General features: G+C 33.9%; 1 protein-coding gene across 13 annotated transcripts in view; it reads right to left on the reverse strand.

The window, feature by feature from the left end:
• The window catches only part of DGKB (diacylglycerol kinase beta), a 715,307-nt gene that overhangs the window by 516,483 nt on the left and 173,688 nt on the right, over window positions 1-25,136 (reverse strand). For all 13 annotated transcript variants that reach the window (XM_042919264.1, XM_042919230.1, XM_042919249.1 and 10 more), the window contains exons 5-8: window positions 20,183-20,323; window positions 9,185-9,234; window positions 5,761-5,835; window positions 2,325-2,444 (exon numbers count right to left, since the gene is read on the reverse strand). In XM_042919264.1, coding sequence (XP_042775198.1) covers window positions 2,325-2,444; window positions 5,761-5,835; window positions 9,185-9,234; window positions 20,183-20,323 — 386 coding nt within the window. The remainder of the gene's footprint in view (window positions 1-2,324; window positions 2,445-5,760; window positions 5,836-9,184; window positions 9,235-20,182; window positions 20,324-25,136) is intronic.

A 25,136-nucleotide genomic window follows, 5' to 3' on the forward strand; every position in this document is an offset into this window, starting at 1 on the left:
TAGAGGAAAAATTCCATCTCCTATTTAAGTTGATCAGTAAATGTTAAACGATGTAGCCACGCCATCTAGTGGCTTTTACTGGAAACACAATTTTGGAACATAGGTCTGGTTACTACTTTGAAACCCTAAATGGATTTCTCCTGTTAAACTCCAAAAACATCTCATATTACTAAAAACACAAAATATAAATTTAAGAACATGATTATAAAGTATATTAGGTATGCTTAGCCTGATAGAAATTCATGACAAAGAATTTTCATTCAGTTGAAATAAATTTACTGCTACATTAGAAACTGATGAAGTATTGTATTTGTTTAAAATAATTTGAATTAAATCTATCAGGACTTTGTGGATTGTATTTACCCATGCTATTTTCACAACCTTATAAATAATATATGTATATATATATATATATATATAAAATCATAAAAAATCTAAACAACTGTTTCCTTAGAAGAACATCATTTCAAAATCTTTATGTAATATTTTAAAAATAGATGACTAAGTGTGCATTTCTGCGTTTTGCTGTCCAGCATACCAAATAGTGTACTTACTCATTCCCATACATTCTCTCATACTAAAATTTCCATAAATATTTAGAATAAATGTAATTGTAGCTTTAAAAATATAAAATTCTCTTTGAGGGAAATGTTATTATCAGAACTTCTTGACTAGCATATGACAACTTTTTCTGTTTAAAGTATACCTTACTCCTTAAAATGTTAACTTTTGTTAATTTTCTTTTTGTTTTCTCCTGATATATTTACGTATAGTTTAATCAGGTGTATTAAACAATTAAACAAATATTTAAAATATAGAGATATACAACAGGTTCTTACCAAAAGATATCAGGTTATGTATTGTATGAGAACATCAGATATAAGAAAAAACTCCCTCATTAATTTTCAAAATGTAGAAATATATATCTATTAACAATAAGATCTACTTTGTTTTAATATATTATTTACTTTAAGGATAACTTCCTTGTATATCATCTATTAGCAATTTTTCTTTGCCTTCCTATGACCATATCTAAAATCCTATGGGCCTCATGAGGGGTAAGCTTAACCTAAATGTGAAAGAATTTGAACATTCAGGTGAAAAAGAGAGAAATGCTACTTTCCTAAAGCCCACATATATATTCCCACACCCATATGTAAAAGTGTACAAACATATTTGTGTATATTCTCATAGGTCTTACAAATACAGACTGTAAGATTTCACGAGGGCTTTAAAAAATTTGGTCTCTTCTCATAAATATGGAGAACAAACAGAGGGTTACTAGAGGGTATATGGGAGGGGGGATGAGCTATATGGGTAAGGGGCATTAAGGAATCTACTCCTGAAATCATTGTTGCACTACATGCTAACTAATTAGGGTGTAAATTTTTAAAAAAATAAAATTTAAAAAAAATTTGAGTAACTCTTGAGTAACTGGTATAGTCTTGAACTGCAACATTGTCAGCTCTGGTAACAAATAAGTATGAAAAGTTTTGGAGTCAGCAGCAAAGCGGTGGATGTGATGTTCTTGCATTTCAAAATTCTAAATATTTTATGTGTTATGGTGGTTTCCATAAGTAATGTTCTTTAAATCTTAGTATACATTTTATTATATGCACATTAGAATTAATTCTTTTTATTAATGCTACATACAAAAATCCAATAGTGACTGATTGACTTTGATTACTGAAATTGACATCAACACCCGGCAGCAAGATTCAGTTTCAAACTCACTGTTATATCCCATTCTAAACTTAGGTTCATTTATTTTCTGGCAAACCACTTTTTAATTACCACTGGAAGCAATGATATAAGAAAACTTTTGATAGGCTTAGAATGAAAAGCTGGCTGCTCTGATGATACGTAAGAAAAAATTATGTTTCATATATACTCTTAACTACCTCAGTATATAATTGGCTTCTCCAAGTATTGGTTATCAATAAAATAGATTTTCTTCATGGGGATGGTGATTATGGAATGAGAAGGAGCACCACAAGAACCACAGACTGTAATAATATTGGGGAGTTTCTTGCAGTAAATAAAATGAGAAGGTCAATATTTTTTTTCAAACTAGATCATATTTTAAATAGAGAAAAAAAGAAATTATGTATTAAATAATAAAGCAATACCTAAAATGAATCAATGTGTTTGTGGCAAGTATTAATCACAACTTATTATGACACTGCACTGTGGTATACTTATTAAAAGGTCCAGGCACTCACTACTTAATGACAGAAAATGGCCAAATCAATTTATAATCAAAATGTGTAATGGAGCACCCCACTGACTTACCACCAGGCCACCCTCTTTGTGTAAATGCTTACATTTTCCAAGCCCAGGAGCACAAGAAGGGGAATTGTTGTCATTCCTCCTTGGATCCATTCCTCCAGAGAGACTGTTCCATCATGATCATAGTCTATTTCTTCCATCATTTCATGGAGGATCTGGAGTAGAAGAGATGAGGGAAAGCTTGCAGTGAATCAATAAAATAAATTTCAAAAGAAAGAATAAAGCATTGCAATGAATTGGCTAAAACAAACTGACCAGCAACTAGTTGCAGAGTAGAGATAAATATCTAGGTAAGTTGGTACAACGTTAATCCAAAAACTGTGGATATCGTGGCTTTGTTATGATTTCTGGAACTTGACCACCTATGATGTTCAACTTGTAGGAATAACTGCTTAACTTTTTAATACTTTCTCAGCGAATGATACAGCTAAAATAAGAAGGTATCTTTAATTTAAGGGTGAAAGTGGTCTTTAATTGCTTTCTCTAGATTTTTAAAATTCATGTATATGCCAGAAAATGTCTGAACAAATTAACTTCATGGCAAAGAGCTGAAGTAATTCTTTGCTAAGTGGTAAGGGGTGGAGGAATTAAGTTGCTTTTAATTGTCTATCAGAACTTAATAAATCCAAGAAGTTAAACCATCAAGTCATTTTTGATTAGGTTTCTTTTCTAAAGTTGACTTGTATAGAGTGTCTCAAAATGTTCTCTACAGTGTTTGTTGGTAATACAACTATCTCTTTTACAGTGGTAATATCAGTATTTAATCCAATGTGTTTAATAAGTATGTTAATATACTGTAAGCTTTTTCAAAGAGCATCCAGAATGTATACTAAGTATCACATAGGGGCTGTTAATATTACGTTAGTAGAAAGTATATGTGTGTTCCAAACATATTACCCTTGCTTTCTGGGGAGATGAAGTATTTCCATCTAATAGCACCAAAATGCTAATACAGAAATTTTAATCGATTCAGAAAAAAAAAAAAAAAGATACACGGAGAGCATTAGAACAAAAATTTGAAAAGATGCAATAAATGAAATACTTGATATGTTGATACAGTGTTGTTTGCCTAAAAACTCCTGAATTTAGTTGATTGGTGTGGTTCCTCATGAAGTATTTGAAAATCAGGTTATTTTCCTTCATACACACCTAAAGGTAGGTATTGAGAAACAAGAGACTTTTTGGAACAAATTGTGCTGAAATAATCATTTTATTATTCTCCAAATGAAAAACAGGGGAAATTATTTAGAATTTAGCAAAAAGGTAGAAGATACTGTTAAAATCTCCTGCCCTTTGAATGTACTTTGATGAACTAGTAGAAAGAATAAATAAGAAGAAAACTAAAACACAGAGCATTGTTTCAGGTGGTTGTACCTAACATATCTAATGTTAGAGCCTGGGTTCATTTTTTAAAAACCTTTTCCGAGGACGTCTCAATATTCCCCATTAGCTGCCATGAACCTCAAATGTTCAATTGTTTTTATTCATATGTGTATCTGAATCAGGTGTCTGACAACGTGTACAAATGTACACACTGGTTTAAAACAGGCAGAGTTGCCGAATCATTAGGCAGGATGAGGCATGCCGTTCCCCATGATGGCAAACACACTGCACAAGGTAAGTCATTTTATCTTCACTTTCTACTATTTATACTACTCACAGAGGTGACAGATTTATCAGTGTGTGCTGCAAATGACAAATAATGCCATACAGTTTATTATTTATATTTTCCAGTAGGGATCTGTCATAATTAGACGGCCCAGCCACCAACTGTTCCCTTCCTCAAATCATCCACATCTCCCTTTTACTCAAATGTACAGCCTGCCAATATTTTGGGGGAGAGAAAGCAGTAGTGTCGCCTTCAGCTTTAAAATCTAATATAAAAAACATCTTCCTTCTTTCCATGGCTCCAGTGAGGACAAGAGACTTGACTGAAAGATGTACAATATTTACAGGTATTAAGGTGAGTAGGATGGAGAAAGCTGTTTTAGATGAACATAACCCCAAAGGACAAAAGAACTTAAAAGTCCCTTAATTTCAGTGAAAATAGTACTAAGATGAATCAAGCAGTATTCTTAGAATTAAATACCATTATTTTATTATTGAATATAAAAACTGCAACCTTGTTCATGATATCTGCTATGCATCATATGCACAGCATGTGTATTTCCACATCCCTCAAAAAAGAAAAACCAGTTGACTTAAAACTTGGAAACCTCAATCCCAGTAAGAATGGTGCCCTCCTTTATAGGTGACATTGCATATAATTTTGTTGTAATTTACTGGCGTTAGTTTCCAAAGCAAAGGGAATGCTATCTCAGCTCTCCTATCACATAATCATGTCATTATCATGCCGCTATAAGGCTTTTAAAATTCATATAAAATGCAAGCCATTAAAATAAATTGATGTCTATTTGCTTAACTCATTTATAATTTGCTCGACTTAGTTGGTTTCAAGAATAAACTAAAGTCAATAACATACTTATCAACTCTCCTCAAAATATTACTTGTAGCAAAAGTCACAGATTCTAATCAAGTATGTTTTAATATACATTTGAATAATGCTGTAAAAATAAGGGTTTTTTAAATTTTTTTAAACATTTTATTTATTTTTGAGACAGGGACAGACAGAGCATGAACAGGGGAGGGTCAGAGAGAGGGAGACACAGAATCTGAAACAGGCTCCAGGCTCTGAGCTGTGAGCACAGAGCCCGACGCGGGGCTCGAACTCACGGACCGTGAGATCATGACCTGAGCCGAAGTCGGCCGCTTAACCAACTGAGCCATCCAGGCGCCCCAATAAGGTTTTTTTTAATGTTCTTACAAGCATCGTTAGATACCATTTCTTTAAACAATAGATTATAATTTTCTAGCTCTATCTTTAACCAGCTTAAGTGCTACAGGGAAGTTACTTTAACATTCTGAGGTCTCAATTCCTCATCTGTAAAATGAATAAAACAGTAGTATCTACTTCAGAGAGTTGCAAGTGTTGAATAACATATATACAGGGAATAATACAATGTCATACACAGTAAACTATCATCTTCTTGATTGAGTTCACCTTCTTTTAGAATCAATATTTAGCTATTTCCATACGAGGAAAATCATAGAGATCATGAAAAACACACATCATTTCTGACTTTTTTATGGCATGGCACAACTTTGGCAGTGTTCATCAGCAGCCTGTTTACCGACAGATATTTGAGGCCACGATTCAAATTAATTTCCATGAAGAAGAAAAGGAAAAGTTACTGTTTAGAACTCCAGAACAGCACATATACATTTTCTTGTTCAGAATCCATTTTCAGCACTGAATAGAAAGAGTAACTTAGAGTTATCAAAGGAAAATATCAAATGACAGGAGTATCTTCAAGTTCCAAAAACAAACAAACAAAACAGAACAAAACCAAACCCAAAAGACAAAGGGGTCTTTTAGAATGTAGCCAACAGTTAAACCATTCATATACCTACTGGATTCAGTTCAGTGACATCCCATTCAAGGTACTCTGCAACATGCATCATCTGACTGATGATATTTTCTAGTTCCTGGAGAGAAGAGAGTGAGAGGGAGAGGGAGAGGGAGAGGGGGAGAGAGGGGGAGAGAGAGAGAGAGAGAGAGAGAGAGAGAGAGAGAGAGAGAGAATGGATATGAATACAAGGTCTTCGTAAATTTTTCAAACTTTTACTTACGAGAATTGTTTTCTTTAACATGTAGCTCAAAAACTAAAGGAGTTACATGATTAATTTATACCTATTATATAAAATTTATATATATATAGTAATTTATACACACATGTAATATATCCTTTTAACAGTCTGATTAACTATACATAAAAGATGCACTTGAATACAAATTCATTTTGTACTTTGTCTAAAAATCTTCACCAGGAGAGGGCACCAACTGCACAAAAAAAGATTTTCTTCCAATAGAAGATTTTTTTAAGGAAGAAAATCTGTCTTGGGAAAGAACATCTGATCAAAGAAGAGACATGCATATTTTCACAAGATGTGATGTTTAAGTCACCAAGCATCCTGACCCTATGGCTTGGAAACAGGTGTGGAAGGATGAAGGGAAGTGTTTGAGGGCAACTGAGAAGTTTATTTTTATTCTGATACACTGAGAATGTATATTGACTGTTCTAGTCATTAAGTGGTATAATTTGCTCTGCTAGAGGTGCGTTCAAGGGTCAAAGTTTAGAGGCTAAGTACATGTAAAGTTTATTTTATGAGGAAATAGAATTTTAGTTAGAATCTTCATATTATTCTGCTCAACTGTCAACTCTTTGAACAGCGGCTAGTTAATACATATGACTTGACTAAACAAATTTAAACATTTGCTCATAACTATTTATTTAATGCTTTAATTGTTCCCTGTCTCCAGAATAGATTAAATATGCTTTGTAAATGCTAGTAATTTTAAATGTAGTCAATGACGTAATTAAAATTGTTGTTACAGTATAATAATGTAAAACTTTATACTTCTTATAGTATAAAAGCATAAGGTTTGAAAGCATATTAATCAACGATAACTCTACTCAATCTAATCTCTAATCTACTAATCTCAATCTCTGATCTAATATATGTACTTAACATTCATAAAGTGAAGAAGGAAATATGGTAAAAGAGGTTTTCTTTGGGAGATAATGGATCCCTATAAAAAACTGATGGAAGCTACCCTACCATTCTCTAGAAAAATGTAATCATGAAAATGTTGTTTGTGTAACACAGGTTGCCCCAGAAAAACATACAAATATGAATGTGTTTACTTAATACAGATAAGAAAAATTTTAAACTAGTGTACCTTGGAATTATAGGCTAGAATTGTGCGTGTGTGTGTGTGTGTGTGTGTGTGTGTGTGTTACTCTGTCTTTGCCTACATATATATGCCTTAATGGTTTAGAAAGGTTAAACGTCCCTGGATATGTTTTTAGGAACAGAAACTATTTCTAGTGGACTACTATGTAGGCATGTTTAATTGACATCAGATAAGTCAACTAACCTAAGACTCGGTTTCCTCATCAGTAAAATGACTATTCTAATCTTACCTAGTTTGTAGAGTTGCTGCAAAGAGTAAACATGCTATGATATGAAATACATTTATGTCACCTGGCATAGTGCGAGGGATCAATAAATATTAACTAGCATTATTACACATAGTGGTCATTTTTCAAAGTATCAATTTTCCTATGCCTTGCCTCCACTATGTGAAGTGTTATACCTTTACAATTCCAAGACAAATGACATCAGCATGTGCAATTTCAACCTGACAGTGAAGGCAATATACTGTTGTAGTAGGTTGTATGGAGAACACCATAGAAACAAAATTCAGACCCTTAATTACAAAACAGACTACTTGAATTATAAATAAATTTATTTATCCCCAATTCATTGTTTAATATTGTATGTATAGTTATAAATATTGTTGGAAATATACTGTATGTTAACAACAACAACAAAAATGGCCAGAGACCAAAAAAAGCATTTAATTTAATTTTCAAATCAGCTGCCAAACCATGGCTAAAAGTCTAGTAAAGAAACATCTTTTTAATTTAATTAAACAGAAACATTAAATAAAACAAATTTGCATTAAAATATAATTTGTATCAATATAGTCAGAAGTGCTACAATAAGCATATGGAAATATCTAGAAAAGTCTAAACTCCTAGCTGTGAAGTGCCACCAGAAAATGAGCAAATGTATCGTGTAGCTTAATATTCCTAAATGGAAAACTGCACACTACCAGGCACTTAAAAATGATAGCATTTGAAAAACTGGAGGGACTTAAATAAGAAATCCTACAATCACAGCATCAATTTAGATGGGTGGTCATTTCCTAAATTAGGAATTATACGTTATTATCTCTCTCTGGAGAAGCTAATGTGCCATTATCGTACTCAGCATTACATAAATATGTATCCAACTTCATTGCTTTGCCTGTAGAATTCTGTTTGGTTCTGTTAGAGGGAGGTGTATCAGATGATGAGAGAAACTCACTCATTATCAGAAGTAATGCTCATTTTAATCACTTTAAAAATATCAAAACATTTGTTTTTTAATGTACCTGCATACTTCAAAATTTCCACAACCTGACATTTATTATTTTATTAATATTCTTATATTTCCTTTATGGAATAGGCAATGATATAATATGAAAAATATATGATTAGGAAATATAAATGCATTATTGGATGGAACCTGAAATGGATTTTCACTTGAGGCACTGATTCGTGCAGTAAAATTAAGAATCTAACTACTCTGAAAACTAACACTTATTTGTGTATATTACAAATAAAATAAACATTTAATTATTCATTTCAATTAAGTCATACGGAGATTGTATTTTTTTCCTATTGCTTTTTATGACTAAAATGATAAAGAATACAGTTTGCATTTATATTAGATGAGACATTTTAAAAAGGAGAGTTGGTCAAATCAATTTTTAAATATATGTATGTATTTTAACAGCATATATATGACCAAAAGACTTTAAAATGTGGCAAATGATAACATGATTGAATTGACTTTATAATTTCTTTTAATTCTACTCGTATTCTCGATAATTTCCTTAGTGTCAAACCTCAGATTTTTTTTTTCTTTCTAGATCAATGATCTCAACTTTCTCATGTATTATTCAAACAAGGTTGGGGTCTTTTTTTATCGTCCCATGCATAAAAGTCACTTTTTTCTAGTAAAATAATTCAATAGAACAATTGTAATCCTAACAGCCTTTTCAGATCATTCTCTTTCAAAAATTCAGATGATAAAAATGCTGTGTGAGTGCATGGAAATTATATTAAGTGTGTCTTCTGTGGTAATAGCTATAAATTTATTCATTGCATTTTTCAGAACAAACTGCTTTGAAATTTTCACAGAAAATTTGAAGAAAAAAAATTACCGAGCTGTCCAGGAAGCCATTCCCATCTGTGTCATAGAGGCGAAACATAACTAGAAATAAAAGAGGTGTTGAAAAAAATATTATAGGTGAGTGAGATCAATGTTAGGATAAGACAGATTCTTCAAAATTTATTTTCTGTTGAAAGCAAATATTCAATCCTCTCCTACTCAAAGCAATTGATCTATGGGATCATTTCTCAAACTAATTTGCGAATGAATTCATCAGTTAACAAAAATATGAAATATCAGATGCAAGGTCTATCAACTTTTGTTATGTATCTAGAAAGCACTAAGAGGTACTATTCTTTGCTCATTTTTTTATTACAAGATCATTAAATGAAAACTCAAAAATGAAAGAAGGAGTTTAGACATTCAGAATGCAGATATTAAAGGGCAGAGTGAATAAGAAGAAAGATCTGATTTGGAGGTGTGTAACCCAAATTCGGAACGTGCGATCCTCTAGTACATGAGCATAGTCAAACACTGTTTTCTTCTCTGTAAAATGAGAATAACTACCCTGTCATAAAACACACTTGTGAAAGTTAAGTGAGGTGATACACATAAATGCATATCCAAAGCTGTCGGTCAGTACACAAATGTAAGCCCTTGTTTTGATTGATCCCTAAGCAGTATGGGAAAGGATTAGTGCAAAACAAGGGAATTTTTCTGACAGAGGACAACAAGACACAAAATGCATTACTACCACGGTTATAATGGTGTATTTGTTGCAGTCTGAGAGGTAGTTTCATAGGGTACCCACTCTTTGAACTAATGAGTGAGGAAAAGGGAAGTGCTGTCTCTGTGCTAGCCAGCACAGGAAAGCCAGAGGACAGTGGGTCTCAATGGCCTGAGGATTCCCTCATAAATTCACATACCACCAGGAGACCACAGAAGAGGCTGCAGGTGCCTTTTTGAGATAAACAGAGAAGACTGACACAGCTGTTAAAACAGAGGAGTGGAAGTGAGAGTTTTTGTTGGGTTTGCATAATTTCTGGGAGAATCTTGATGTCTGAGGTCTATCATATTAAATAAAGACATTGATAACAAGGGGGCATAATTATGCAATGGCCTTGATCATATATCTGTAATTATTATTTTTTGTATTTAAAAACAATCATTATACTTCACCCATCTAAGATATGATTATTTATTTATAAGATGTATAGCCGGTCTGCATACAACGAACTGGAAAAAATGCTTGCAATGTAACTATCATATACTATTTATTGTAAAACGCGAAAAGACTTTAAAGATGTTAAAATGTTAAGGGGAAAGTGTGTATCTATTGAATTAAGGAACATAACGTTAGGCTGGCTAATGATGTAAATATCTTTGTTTGCAAACCATGATGATTACTCTCTCTCATGTACTCAATAAATGACAAAAATTCACAAAGAAAAAAACCTGCCACAACATGGATACTAAGATTTTCGTGAAAAAAGCAGAAAATAAAAATCACTTGTTAAGCGGCAGGAATTCATTCACACATCGCCCAAAGAACGGTTTCAGTGCAGGGAACAAGGAAAAGACTTACAAAAGCCTAACTTTATTTATTTATTTATCTTTATTTATTTATTTATTTATTTAAGTTTGTTTATTTTTTAGAAAAGTGGGGCAGACACACACACACACACAGAAAGAGAGAGAGAGAGAGAGAGAGAGAGAGAGACTGACTCAAGTAGGCTCCCTGCTGTAAGCACAGAGCCGATTCAGAGCTGGAACTCCTAAACCGTGAGATCATGACCTGAGCGGAAGTCAGATAGCTTAATCCACCGAGGCACCAAGCCTAACTGCATTTTAGAATGAGGGGTACTGGTGACTCTATTAATCCTATCTTATTGTAGTAATCCTTATTGTAATAAATGACTATGAAACCATTTTCACATGGTCAGATATATGGAGCTCTATACTTCTTGGTAAACCCTGTTGGAAACATAACCTCAAAAATACACACACAAGTGGACTCTGTGCGGGGGTATCTGCCATTTATTTTTGGCACCGTCTGCAACTTCTATGTTCTTAAAGCCACACGTTACGAAACACAGTAACAGATGACTTGAAGGGAGAGTTTTGCACATGACGTCGGCTCTACTATTCAGAAGAAAAACCTTGTTAATCGATCAGATGCTAGTGACCCAAGAAAAAATGTGCTATACAAATTCATTCCGGTGATGTGAGGCAGGAGTAGCAGTATCAGAGAGAGCGCATTCGGAGTCCTGGATGTGTCAGGACTGTTGGCAATGAACAGTGCTCTCCCTGTGCACGGAGCGGCAGCAATGGGATTTTTCCCCGGTCCAATTTTGTACTTAAGTTCACCACTGATCCTAGAAAAGTATCCTCCAGATCTGGTTCTCTGCCTCTACTAATGATTCTCTGTGTTCCTCGATATCATTAAAAAACAATAACCAGCTTTATTAAAAATCAAATTAATTAGGGTGCCTTGGTGGCTTGGTCGGTTGAGCGTCACACTTCGGCTCCAGTCATGATCTCGCCTTTCATGGGTTCCAGTCCTGCATCGGCTCTATGCTGTCAGCACGGAGCATGCTTAGGATGCTCTGTCCTCCTGTCTGCCATCCCCCCCCCCCCCCCCTTATGTGTTCTCTCTTTCTCTCTCTCAAAAATAAATAAACCTTACAAAAATCCTAAACATAGGATATTTTTTTAAAAGTTAAATTTAATTAATTAAAAACTAACCTGTTTTTCTGTCTTGCCCAGTGATATTGTGCACTCAACATTGGTACTTAGTTCACATCAGACATAAAGGTTAGATCAAGATAAAATTTAAGTTTAAATTGAACTTAAAAAAAATGTGACTTTAATTTTAACACTAAAGCTAAATTATAAAGCTTCTAGAAGAAAATACAGGAAAATATCTTTACAACCTTAAGGTAAGCCAATATGGACCATCAATTATTTTTTAAAAAAAAAATAGGTAGGGGCACCTGGGTGGCTCAGTCGGTTAAGCGTCCGACTTCCGCTCAGGTCATGATCTCATGGTCGTGAGTTCGAGCCCCGCGTCAGGCTCTGTGCTGACCGCTCGGAGCCTGGAGCCTGTTTCAGATTCTGTGTCTCCCTCTCTCTGACCCTCCCCCATTCATGCTCTGTCTCTCTCTGTCTCAAAAATAAATTAAAAAAAAAAACGTTAAAAAAATAAATAATAGGTAAATTAAGCTTCATCAGGATTAGAACTCCTGTTCATCAAAAGATAAATAAGAGAAAGAAAGGGGAAAAAAGGAAAGAAAGAAAGGAAAACGGAAAAAGAAAAATAAGAACAAAATAATCCAGCCACAAATTAAAGAACTTTTGAAAACACAGATGTCTGATAAAGGGCTTATTTCTAAAATATATTAACAAACTCTATAGCTTAGTAATAAAATGACAAACAACCCAAATAAGAGAGTCAAAAAATATTGACTCTCATGTCAGTACATGAATTGTATTGAGATACATGAATTCATGTATCTCAAAAATGGAAGATACATGAATAGTCAGTCAAAATAAAGTGTTCAAGATCATCAATCATAAACAAAATAAAAATTTAAGCCACAGAGACCACCATACACCTATTAAGAAGACTCTGGAATTCAAAAAAATTAAATGAACAAATTCAAACAAATTAAAAAAAATACTATGTCCAAATTTTCTATGTGTTCCCAGTAGAGATGTTGGTCTGAAAGTTTTTTCATTATTGTCTAAAGTAGAAGTCCTGACATCTTTTGAATAATTTCTAAACACACTGACAGCGGTTAATGGTTGCTTACGAATTCTCTTTATTTCATCAAGGAAAAGGTGGAAAAATAAAAGTTCTAGTCAATAAGAATAGCAATCATATAAACAGCATGCATATATTAAACAGTAAATCTAACATACTCTAAATCTGACCAAGTCTAAATCAAGAATTTCTTCTTTCCTTCCTTCCTTCCTTCCTTCCTTCCTTCCTTCTTTCCTTCCTCCCTCCCTCCCTGCCTCTTTCTTTTTTTCTTCCTTCCTTCCTTCCTTCCTTCCTTCCTTCCTTCCTCCTTAATAAGAGAGAGAAATTCTAGGATTTTAGTTTTCAGAGACAAGTCTATTTTCCTAATTTAAAATTATACTAGTGTCATGCAAAATATGAAGTATTAAACACATTTGTCTACATTGGCTGTGTATTGAAGTGTGACTGTGGTAATAGTAATGTATGAAATAGACATAAATCAGGGTGCCTGGGTGGCTCAGGTGGTTAAGTGTCTGACTCTTGATTTTGGCTCAGGTCGTGATCTCACAGTTCTTGAGAACAAGCCCCACATCTGGCTCTGTGCTGACACTGCAGAGCCTGCTTGAGATTTTCTCCCTCTCTTGTTGTCTCCGCCACCCCCTCCACCAAAAGAAATAAATAAGCATCTAAAAAAAGAAAAAAGGAAATTGGCATGAATCAACAAGTACAAGGAAAATGTAAGAGGAAAAAAAAAAATGGAAGCTGGAAAACACATGTTGAGTGACTTGGAACCCAGAGAATATAAACATAAGTGAAGAAGCAGCAAAGATTTGCAAAGAAAGGGTGATGAGATGGAAAATTAAGTGATAATCTTCATGAAAAGAAATTAGACCCTCAAATACTACCCTTCATACCATCCACCTAACAATATGCCAGCTCCCTACCCCAGGAGAAGAATGGACGCTCTATAGCATGCAAACCAAGAGGATGCTGAGCTCAGGCTGCTTAGGACTGTTGATGGGAGGGGCACTACACCAAAATCAGGGTGTTTATGTGAAAATCTACACATTGAATATTAAGAGTATAAGCCCCCTTCCTTATCTCCAGTGAGTCACACTTAAACCTCACCCACATACCCACCCACCCACCACACCAAGGAGTCCTTCCAAAACAAGTAATTGGGAAGGGAAAAAAAAAAAAAACAAACAAACAGCAAGGCAGGGAGACAGAATAAAATCTTGTAAGAGGAAAGTTGCAATCCATAAAACGAGAAACAAATAAGAATTATGCTGAGAACAAAATGAATCCTCTGTGAAGTTAAAAGCATGACAGAAAAAGAAAACAAAGACTTATCACAGATGTAGAAGATATTACAGATGAAAAAAAAAAAGACATAGGAGAAAATATGTTGGAAAAGGAAAATACTGAAAAAAAAACAAATTCAAATTTCTGTCTTGGAGTATCAATATCCAAAAATAATAGTTCCAGAAAGACAGAACAAGTAAAATAATGGAGAAAGTAACTAAGAATGAAAAGATTAAAGAAAAAATGAAGGGCACAAATTTTTAAACTAGAATTTGTGGTGGAGGATTTGAAAATTCTTCAGTTGTACAGAGATAGAGAAACTAATGAAACTTTTTTAAGAGGTAGTTATTTTTTTAAAGGGCAGTTATTAAAACTATGGAAAATAAAAATTGTTTGGCTTGGTAAGTCTATATAATCTTTCCCTTTTAAAACTACATTGAATAATATTGATAAAATTAATATTCTTCTTAGAATTTAAAACTAAATTAGGCTCCAAGGTCAAGTGAATCATTGAAAAAAATATATTCTTAAAACTAACATAATAAGGATATAGATTTTTAGGTGCAAACATAATTTAAGCTCAATATTAAAATAACTCTGTCAACATGATAAGTTCCAAATGTGGGTACCTGTTACAAAGTTACAAGCTAGTTTAACCCACTTTTTTTCTATTTTTATGCTCATGCAATTTCCCTTTATATAGAAACAATTATGCACCCACACATGAATTTGGTTAAAAGATCAGGGCAAAGGCACATTATGCAATATAAGGTTCATTCTTTATATCTACAATTTTTTCTCTTCCAAAAGATTTGCAAGTTTTTAATCTACTTTCTCCTCATCATCCTACTAAATATACTCTGGTGTTATTATACTTGGGATAACATATTTTGCTAATCAAAATATTAATATTTAGTTTGTTATTAAACATTAGAAAGTATGTTTATAAAGGGCATGTAAGCTGGAATTTTTTAACTCACTTTTTTTTTTTTTACTTTTTTATATATTAGTAAGCTTTCAGGGCAGAGGTGAAAAAAAATAGCTGCTTGGAGTTTGTGACCTCTAATGCAATGAAGTAATATTTTCTCCTTTTTTCCTATAGAGAAACAACAAAGACAAGGAAAGGAAGCTTTTCAAAATGAAGAGCACTTATACAGTCACTCAGAAATCATGGGTGTTAGTCACAGGCAGAAAAAAACTAGTGCTATAATTAACAACCAGTCTCTCTGGGCTTTAATTTTTTTCATTGACTCTATAGGGAGAATGACTAACTGATCTTTAGGGTCTCTTCAGTGTTAAATCCAATCGTTCTAAGATTAATACTATACATGGCAATAACTTTAACATACAGGTTATTCTTCATTATTTGTGTGTCAATGATCTATTTTGTGGTTATTTTTGTATTTTGTATCTGTACTTTGTATTTCTCTTCAGTGATACGTTTTCATTAAATGTAAGCTAACAAAAATTATTCTTTAAGTCATTAACAATTTATAAATACCAATCCTAATGTAAATATAATGTGTCTTAAAAATGCAGTATAAATGAATTTAGCATCATTCCATGACTTAAATAATTCACGTTTTTTTCTCTTCTCAAACACCCATTGACTTCAACACAATTCCAATTAAATATCATTTATTGATCATCTGTCTGTTGAAATACACACACACACACTCACACACACAGAATAGGTGCTAGGGTAGGAAGTTACACAGCATAAGTGTACAAGCAAAATGAATCCAATTAGGAGTTGGCCAGAGAATTCATAACATGAGCTGGGCCTCAAGTGTATACTGTAGTGGATCTGATATACATTGAGAAAGAGCACTCCCAGCAAATGCACATTATAAGCAAAGGTATAAATATGAAAAAGTTTGGGTTTGTCTGGTGATTGAAAAGTAGATCTGTGTGACTAGGACGTTGTCTGTGCATGTAAATGTAGGTCAAAGCTAAATGCAAGACTGGCCAACTAGGTTGGGATGAAACTATAGAGTCAAATCAGTCTATAGCTCTAAGTTTAGGGCTTAAGTTTATGTATTTTTAATGGGGAACTGTCAAAGGGACACATTCAGAAGAAGAAGAGGAAGAAGAAAGAACATGTCTAGAAGTTGACAAGTTTTACGTAAGATGAAACAAAGTTATAGGAATTCACACGTAAAGATGATGATTAAATACGTAGGTGTTGGAAAAATGAAGCATCTGGATTAACTTAACTAGAAGAAGTTGATGATGAGAGAAACACTGAGGGCACTGTAGGCCAGCTGAAGTTTTGAGTAGAGTTATAATCTGTAGAATTATAGTTTTATTTTACTAAATCTCTGCCATCACCATATATAAGCAAATAAATTGGGTGCCCAAAACTAAGTGTCAAAGAATGACTGGCATCATAGATTATGGAGGGATGGTTTCCAAAAAAGCAGCAGGCAAATTCAGGAGGAAGGGAAATGGTTAAGAGACAAGAATACTTATTTAAATTGCACTTAACAAACATTTATGTGAACCAATAAATGTGAAGGAATTTATGTGAGCAAATATTGGTTAATTTAATCTTTATAGCAAACATATGAGATAGATATTATTATGATTGCAATTTTATAGTTGGAGAAACTAAGGCCTCAAGAGGTTTTTGTTTCACAAAATGTGCCCCAGGCAGTCATAAGTGTTAAAGCTAGGATGCATTCAGTTAGTGAAATCAAGAGTCTAGGCTTTTCAGTACTGTGCTATGCTATGTTTAAATTAAAAGTAGGAGAGGGGGAAGTTAAGTGATCATAGTCTGGGGTCAAAGTAAAATGTTAGAGCTTAAAATTTTAGAATAAAACCAGTCTTTACAAATTACAAGTCGTGTGGTATTGCAGCAGATGTGGGAGACTGAAATAAAATGGAGTTGAAATCACAGAATTCGAGGAAGGCAAAGAAACTAACAGAGGGAGATACTGAATGGCTCTCCACAAAGTATTGTATCTGACTTAAGGTGAGGAGGGCAAAACAGCTGTGGTACAATGTTCCTATTCCACACATCAGGATGGCAGGTAAGTAGCACCAACAAGGAAAGAGAAAAATGGAATTCCCCACAACCTGAACACATTTACACAAAAACACGTGCACATGCACATATACCTTCTACAGCAGCAGGTGAATAAATGCCATCTACTTGATAGGACCTCAGAATAAGCAAAGTTCTCAGTGAGAAAACATAATTGGACTAGGCAAAGTAATTTGAAGAAATGACATAATCGGTGGAAAGTTCGGGGACTTTTGTCTATTTCCTTTCAAAGAAAAAAATAATCTTTATTCTAAACATTGTGTAAATGCCTGGCAAAAAAAGACAGGTAGGAAGATGGGAGGTGATAGTAAGTGATGGATAGATTTATAAAACAGTATTTTGGGGGAAAATATCTTTTTTAGAAACATTTACAACCATGTCATTATTTTATGTAGTAACCCAGGGAAAGAAGCCTACCAAATACTGTCACCATTCAGCAGTTCTGAGAAACGGTCCTTCCTTCAGAGAAAGTGTGTGTGTGTATATGCTTCATTGGACGGAGGAATTGCATAAGCCAGTGTTCCTCAGAATGTGGTCCCTGAAGCAGCAACATCAGCACTATGTGGAGCCTTGTTATACATGAAAATTCTAAGGGCGCACACCAAGCCTGCTGAAGCACCTGCACTGAATCTGGGGCTCGGAATAAGCTGTATGTTCCTAAGTCCTACAGGTAATTCTTATGTGTGATAAAGTTTAACTTCTGGCCTAAGTGAATGTGCGTGTATTCCTTTCTGCTTAGCTACTTAGAAATTAAGATCCAAGTTCAGCATTTACCAGCAAAAATGAATTATATTAGGTGCTTGCCCATATTTATTTATTGTCAACTTACTTAGTTTTTCTTTCCTCTAGTTTATATTGTGTTTAATAAGTCACAACCCTTTTGGAAATAAGTGTATGTTAAATTAACCACCATTAAATTTCTTTAAAGTATTACTGAAAATATTTTTCAAACCTGTAGCTCTAGAAGACTACATGAATATTGAGAATATGTCAATGTTTAATTGTAGAAGGAAAAGAGTGTACAGTCCATTGATATGAAAGTGGGTAAGAGGAATAGATTCTGACTTAACAGAGGTAGGAAAGGGCCAGGCACTGGCATTAAAAACAAACAAAACTAAACAAAGCAAAGCAAAACAAACAAACAAACAAACAAAAAACAGACAAAAAACAAGTTCCAGATAATTAAGGATCAAGTTAAGTTCCTCCAAATCAGAGGAGTAGAGCAGAGAACTTGAGTGTAGCAGGGACAGAGGCAGAATCTTCATATATTCGTAAATCGACATTCATCTATTTCGAAGAGACTGATGAAAATCATACTGATAGAGCCAGTCTCTAAAAATTCCCACTATGACAAGAGTCTGAAGGAACAGTTAAGAAAAAAGGCAAAGGCAACTGAATCTGACAAATGCTTGACAAAGAGCTGGAAAATTTGAAGAAAGAACAGAGTAAAGGAGGTTGAAAACAGTGAAGAAAGGTAAGTGGCAGGTCAGGTTTGACCTGATTCATCAAGTGTTTTTGAATGACTTGTGGGTTAACATTCTGACTGCAGTTGTAGACAAAGACGGTTTGATTCATAAACTCAATGTGAGAACTTAAAAGCACACCTCTTAAGAATTCTACCTTAAAAACAAAATGCTTCCAGTTGATATAAAAATAATTAAACTCCAACACAAATAGCATGTTGAAGAGGAATGATGGTGCCTTCATTCAGTCTCAGACCTGGAAGAAAGGATTTGCCTGTATATTTTTAAAATCATCCCAAACACGGACCTGACAACACCTGAGCAAACTTTCTCCTTGGCTGTCACTTCAATAGAAATTGCCTGAACATTAATATTTATTTTGGAATGTGAAAGATTTATGTATGTCTTTAGGAATACAAATAAATCTTGAAATGCAAATATTCCACATTTAGGAATAATAAATACGTATTTAAAGACTCCTAATACAGTTTCTAACTTAGGTATGACTTAGTCATATTATAGTTAATTCTTTATTAGTAAGAGAAATATTATCAACATGTTACTATTAGATTTAACTAAACATGCTTTCAAATCATAATTCTGAAACATCACTATGGTCTATATTTGCTTGAAAATATCAAATTTAGGATTTGTTATCTTCACTATCATTTCAGTTGCAAGAACTTTAATTTATTTTAACACTATCCAATATAATCAAGTTATTGGATTATTGAACAAACTACCAGCTCTATGTTTAGCAGGGGCTTTGGAGACAGACCAGATTATTAAATGTTCAGGCTTATTGTAAATATTTGAAAAAAATATTTCTTGCATTGCAATGAGTATAGTTTGCCACCAGAGAGAGCTCACACACTGTGCTTTATTAAAGACAGCAATTCTCTCCTTTTCACCTAAATAGAAAATCTCTATCTGAAACACCTGCCACATTGTAGAAAAAAACAAACACAGCTATGTTTATTTACAACATCCACAGTCAACTCCTATATATGAAACTTTCAGGTGTTTGGCACCTGAGAAATCATTTATTCCTGGCACAGAAAGTGTTAGTGGTGAAGTTTTAAAGAAAGATTTCCATGAGAGAAAGGCTCAGGTTGTATGTGTCCAGTGAACCTTGGTGCTGATTAAGAGGAAGACCTCCTCATATCCTAGAAATAAAGGTGTTTTTTCAAAACAATTCAAATGACACTTTCCAGTATCATCATGTTACCAAACTGAGGGACAGTCAAGAACAAGTCATCTGACAGACCAACATGCTAAAGAAATACTCTGTAATAAATGGAATTTGATAAGAATCTTAATATATTCACAATATCCTTTGATTCCCACTTGAAAGAATTTTTATTTCTTAACCAAGGCCACTTCATTTAATGAAAATTTAGATAACCATAGTAAATACAATTTTCAATTCATCAGTATCTAGTCCCTCCTCCTCCCCACTATTGTGAGAAGTAAACTAAATAAAGAAACACATACACTCAAGTTTATCCTCAGGTCTTCCTCTTTCAAGGAGAGACAGGTAACAGACAATGTCCTTCAGATGAATTACTTCTGGAGAACATGTATTTGCAGGAGAAGTACGGGGTGGGGTGATGGCACCTTTATTCATTCTCAAACCTGGGGAAAAAACATATTTGTCTTTATATTCATAAAAATATCCACACTGCTTTCAAAGAAAAACAACAACTAAGAAAATAGATAATGCAAAGACAATGGATAGAGCTATATATTTTTAGGTTATATAATAACCAAATTCTCTGGAACTCTAGGATAGCAGAGTCAGACATTTTCTATGATTGTTGTAAATAGTGCAGAGTTCTTCAGGATTCAGGGACACGGGGACTGCTCTGCCTGCCTAAAGGAGGGTGTTAGGGTCAAATCCTCTTGTCCAGGGTAAGCTGGTAGGTGTATTTGAATGCATGAATAACTACTTTCCTCTTCCATCTTTCTGTGCTTTAGGAAGTGACAGCTATAAATCAGCGAAGGAGATACAAAAAATTGGCCTTTCACAAAAAACTGAAGAAGAAACTTGAGTCTGTCACAATATGATTTATATGTTGATAATCAGGACTCATTCACTCATAAAAACTCATATTTATGTCAAATATTTGCCAGCACCGTGAATAAAACATCCTTTTTCCAACACATCCTTTTTCCTATCAAGAAATCTGCCCATGAGTAAGAAAGGGAGCATAAACAAAAATCTGCTTAAACACGACAGACATTTAATTAGAGAGGTGGGAACATATGACTGTACTTTAGTTTTAATATGGTTCATACTTTATTTCTGAAACCCATTCACTGTGCTTATTCCAAGACGAGGGTAGTGAACTCAATGCCTGTTTGCAACAGCTGATGATTATAGATTATCTGGCCGGTAATAATTGTACTGAAACTCGTTTACATAAATGGTTAGTTCCACAGAGAAGCCTGTGAAACCAGATCATGTGTATCTGACATGGCCCGAAGGCAAGTCCCAATTGTCTTTTAAGGTTAATTTGGCAAATAAGAGGTGCTTGGGTGAAATGGTTAATGGACTGAATGTACTAGAGTCCTAATCAACCAGGAGTTACTAGAATGGAGGGAATAATCCCATCCAAATACAGTTCTATGAACCTAACCTAACATCTCTTGCTCTTGTCTATTTCCTTTGATGAATAACTTTGATGGAGTACCTGGCCTCTCCTCTAGCCATCTCAAGATAGCCATGCATATAATCTAATGGATTATGAAATTACTTCTATCATTCATTTATTGAGTGTCTAACATGTGGCAGGAATCAAGCCGGAGGCTTTAACATGTATGATTTCACTTAATTCCCACCTTAACTCTGTGAGGTAGATTACAATATTCCCACTTTACGAGCTTAGAGTTCTGCAGCTGGAAAATCCATCCCCTTTAATCTACACTAATGAATTACAGACTACTTTTGCTCAAGGCCAAGAGTAAGAAAAAATAAGAAAAACAATTTACATATTAATCCAGCAGAATCCTTTTATTCCCCCCACCCCATTTCTCATTACTAGTAGGTTCCATAATTGCCCCAATTTTTCTTTTCTATGTTAACCTATTGTCTTCTCTTTTATTTCATTCTTAAAATTCTGTCAAAGACCCTCTAAATTGAATTCACCACCCATTAGTGGGTCAGAACTCACATTTTGAATAACACTGCTATAAATCTTTCCTTCATTTTCTTTTAACCAAAGTCTTATTTCAAATACAATTCTACGCTTCACATTGATTCTACTTCTGTTTATAGCTATTAAAAGAGAGATATAATTATAAATTGATTTTTTCTTAAGAAAAATGTCACTGTATGTCTAATACAAACTAATATAGTTATTTTTAAAAATAAAAGGCAGAGATTGAGACAATCTTGAGTTTTAAAACACCTATATACCTTACTGGTTCTACCTAACCAACGAAAGCTTGGCCAACTGTAGGAATAAGCAGTTGTCTTTTATGATAAAAGACATTTTGGCACTAACCTTTGACATAGCCATAACTTCCAGACTTGGAAAGCACAGCATTTGAATTATGGTCGGATAAACTATGACCTAACTCATCCTGCATGATGAGCTAATCCTCTCTTCTCTGCTTTCCCATTATGGTACTGAAATGATTTAATCAGCTTGATTTAACTCTTACACAAAAAACTTATAACAAAACAAGAAAGAAGGAAAAGAACATGTTATGACATTAATTTGAAAGAATGCCAACCATATTATACATTTTCAGTGATTTAGAACACCTCCTGATCATTTGTTTGTATAAAACTAAAGTGCTTGGTATTTCATTATCAGCTCTCATAATATAAACAATATGGAGAATGTGAAAACCACATAATTTTCTGTTTGCCTTTCTTTTAAGTAATGTACATATTGAACAGAAACATCCACATATAATTTACATTTAGCCCCACCTTTTTGGAAAAACATATTATTATACTAAGATTATTTTTATTTGACAAAATGAATAAATATTTTTCACTTTCTATTTCACGACATGTTGTAAACTAAAAGCTTTGTCACATTCATGTCACAGTTTTATATTTAAAAGAATTTAAAGGTTATTTTTAAAAAATATATGGGCTTATCTAGCAATCACATTGGAGAACTAATCAACTTTTCCTCAAATCCAGACAAAGATTTTTGTTGTTGTTCCTTTGTGAGAGATAAAGTCACAGAAAAAAAATGTTAAAGACCTTTTTCTCAATTGCTTCATGACAAAAAATTGGGTAGAGCAGGACTTGACAGAATCCTGAGGTGCTGAACTGATGAAAAATGTCCTATGTTTGTTCCTGATCCTACTCCCGTCCCCAAGATCAGCTCACTTTCTCTCATGTGGTGAAAATGTTTCTTCATATTTTCATTTAATTTTCTGAAAGCAGGCCCTGGGGCCTCAATCCGTCTTCATAGAGACTTTTCCAACCCTACTCTACCATTTATATATACTTGATATATATGTTTTCCCTTCCTTAAATCTGGCTTCAGGTCTTTTCCACAACTTAACTCCTTCATTGCTCTAAAATATTTCTTTTTCTTTCAAGAAGACTGGCTAAGGTTGACGCAGAACACACAGGAAATGACACAAGTGGCAAACAAGAAGTTGCAAGCCTGTTTCTTGACTCCTTTTCAAGGAGATGCTAAATGGAACCATACATTCCTCTTCAGCAGCAAGAGCCTCTGATGAAATGCCTCAGTATTCTACTTTCCATTAAGGAAGGCCATTTTAATCCATCTGATCTTTGGTAAAACTCTTTAGAATTGGAACTGAACACAAAGATAAGCAAAACAGTGGTGTTTCTTTTGCCTGGAGTGGTCAATATTTAGCTCTAAAGATAATGTGATTAATTGACACCCACTTTACAGGTTTGCTGATGTGCCAAAGGTTATGCTTCTTTGAATGCTGCGTCACAAAACTGAAGCAAGTGTATACACACACACACACCATTTATGTCCACATACTAATGTATATCTATTGCACTGAACAACAAAGCACAAAATAAAGTGAAAAAAATATGCACTGTAACTAGAGAGTATTAGTTCAATTAGGAAAAATATTATCTTGTACTTTGAGAGCATTTTTCTGTTTGTTTGATGATGATTTTAGTGTGTGTCTGTCTGTCTGTATATATATATCTTCTAATATATAAACATTCTTCAAAGTTTTAACTATAAAAATAGTTCGCATTAGTCAAGTTGAGTATTGCCTGCTATTATCACATTCTTCAAGAACATGATATTCATTGTACTTCAAACTAGACACTCCATTTCCTGCAACAAAAACCTAAGAAGTTTTGTTTTAGCAGATACTTTTAACTCCAGTTTCAAGGTTCAATTATTAGCAAATAAGTTTTGGGTACATGTTCAATTATTGCCTCTGCTGCATTGTGTTTTATTTTGAAACACATGTAGCTCAGATAATGAAAAGGTATCACTATATCCAGTGTTTCCCCTCATCTATTAAAATGGAATATTCAAAACTAATAACATGAATTACATTTCTAAACTTACAAGGCAAAAAACCACCTGGCAATTTGGATTTTCTATTTTTTAATACCGGTTCAATTTTCAGAAATTTATCAGGCTTAGACACAAGCCTTGTCAGAGTATAATCATTGTCAGAGTATTGTCAGAGTATAATCATATTTCCACTATCCTTAGTAATAGTCATGATTAGTAGCATAGATAATAAAAAGTAAGAACAATTGTTTCGTATTGTCAGACATTTCATGATTTTCAGAGTTAACCTTCCAATTATGCTTGTCTTAGGACAGTATTATATATACATATTTTTTATTTTTTATGCTTACACAAACTGGCAGCAAAATGAGATAGACTGGGTTACAAATCAATAAGGAATGTAAAATATGCATCAAGTGAGGACAGGCAGTGGGATATCTTCCCTGACAAGAGACTGGGTCAGCAAAGTATCTGCAGCAACATACTCTGGATTTCATCTGTTTGGACATTGGCAAAAACCCCAAACAAGAAATTATAAGGAGAAGGGCTCAAAGCACAGGTCTTTGGGGGTAACGTTCTAGAAGCACATTTGTGCTTCTATTCCGTACTGTGCTGTACTGTACTGTGAAGAAGCAGTAATTATAACATCCCTAGCTGTGTGCCAACAACACTTAAACACAATGGTAGGGACTGATTTGACGCTACAATTTTATTTTAGAGACAATAGGGTGAAAAATCAGAGAGTAAAGCAAACCTCTGATGGTCACATAGCAATCCAGGGAGCCAAGGGCTGGAGACAGGATATCTAATTCCTGACATTAAGGTCTTTCCAAATCAGTAAAAACAAGATCTATGTCAGTTCTTTACAGGAGAATATTCTACAATGATAGAAATATTCTGTAGGTGTACTGTTCAATATGGTAGTTTTAACCACACATGGCTGTTATGCATATGAAATATGGCTG

Source organism: Panthera leo, chromosome A2 (genome assembly GCF_018350215.1).
Source record: "Panthera leo isolate Ple1 chromosome A2, P.leo_Ple1_pat1.1, whole genome shotgun sequence".
NCBI lineage: Eukaryota > Metazoa > Chordata > Mammalia > Carnivora > Felidae > Panthera > Panthera leo.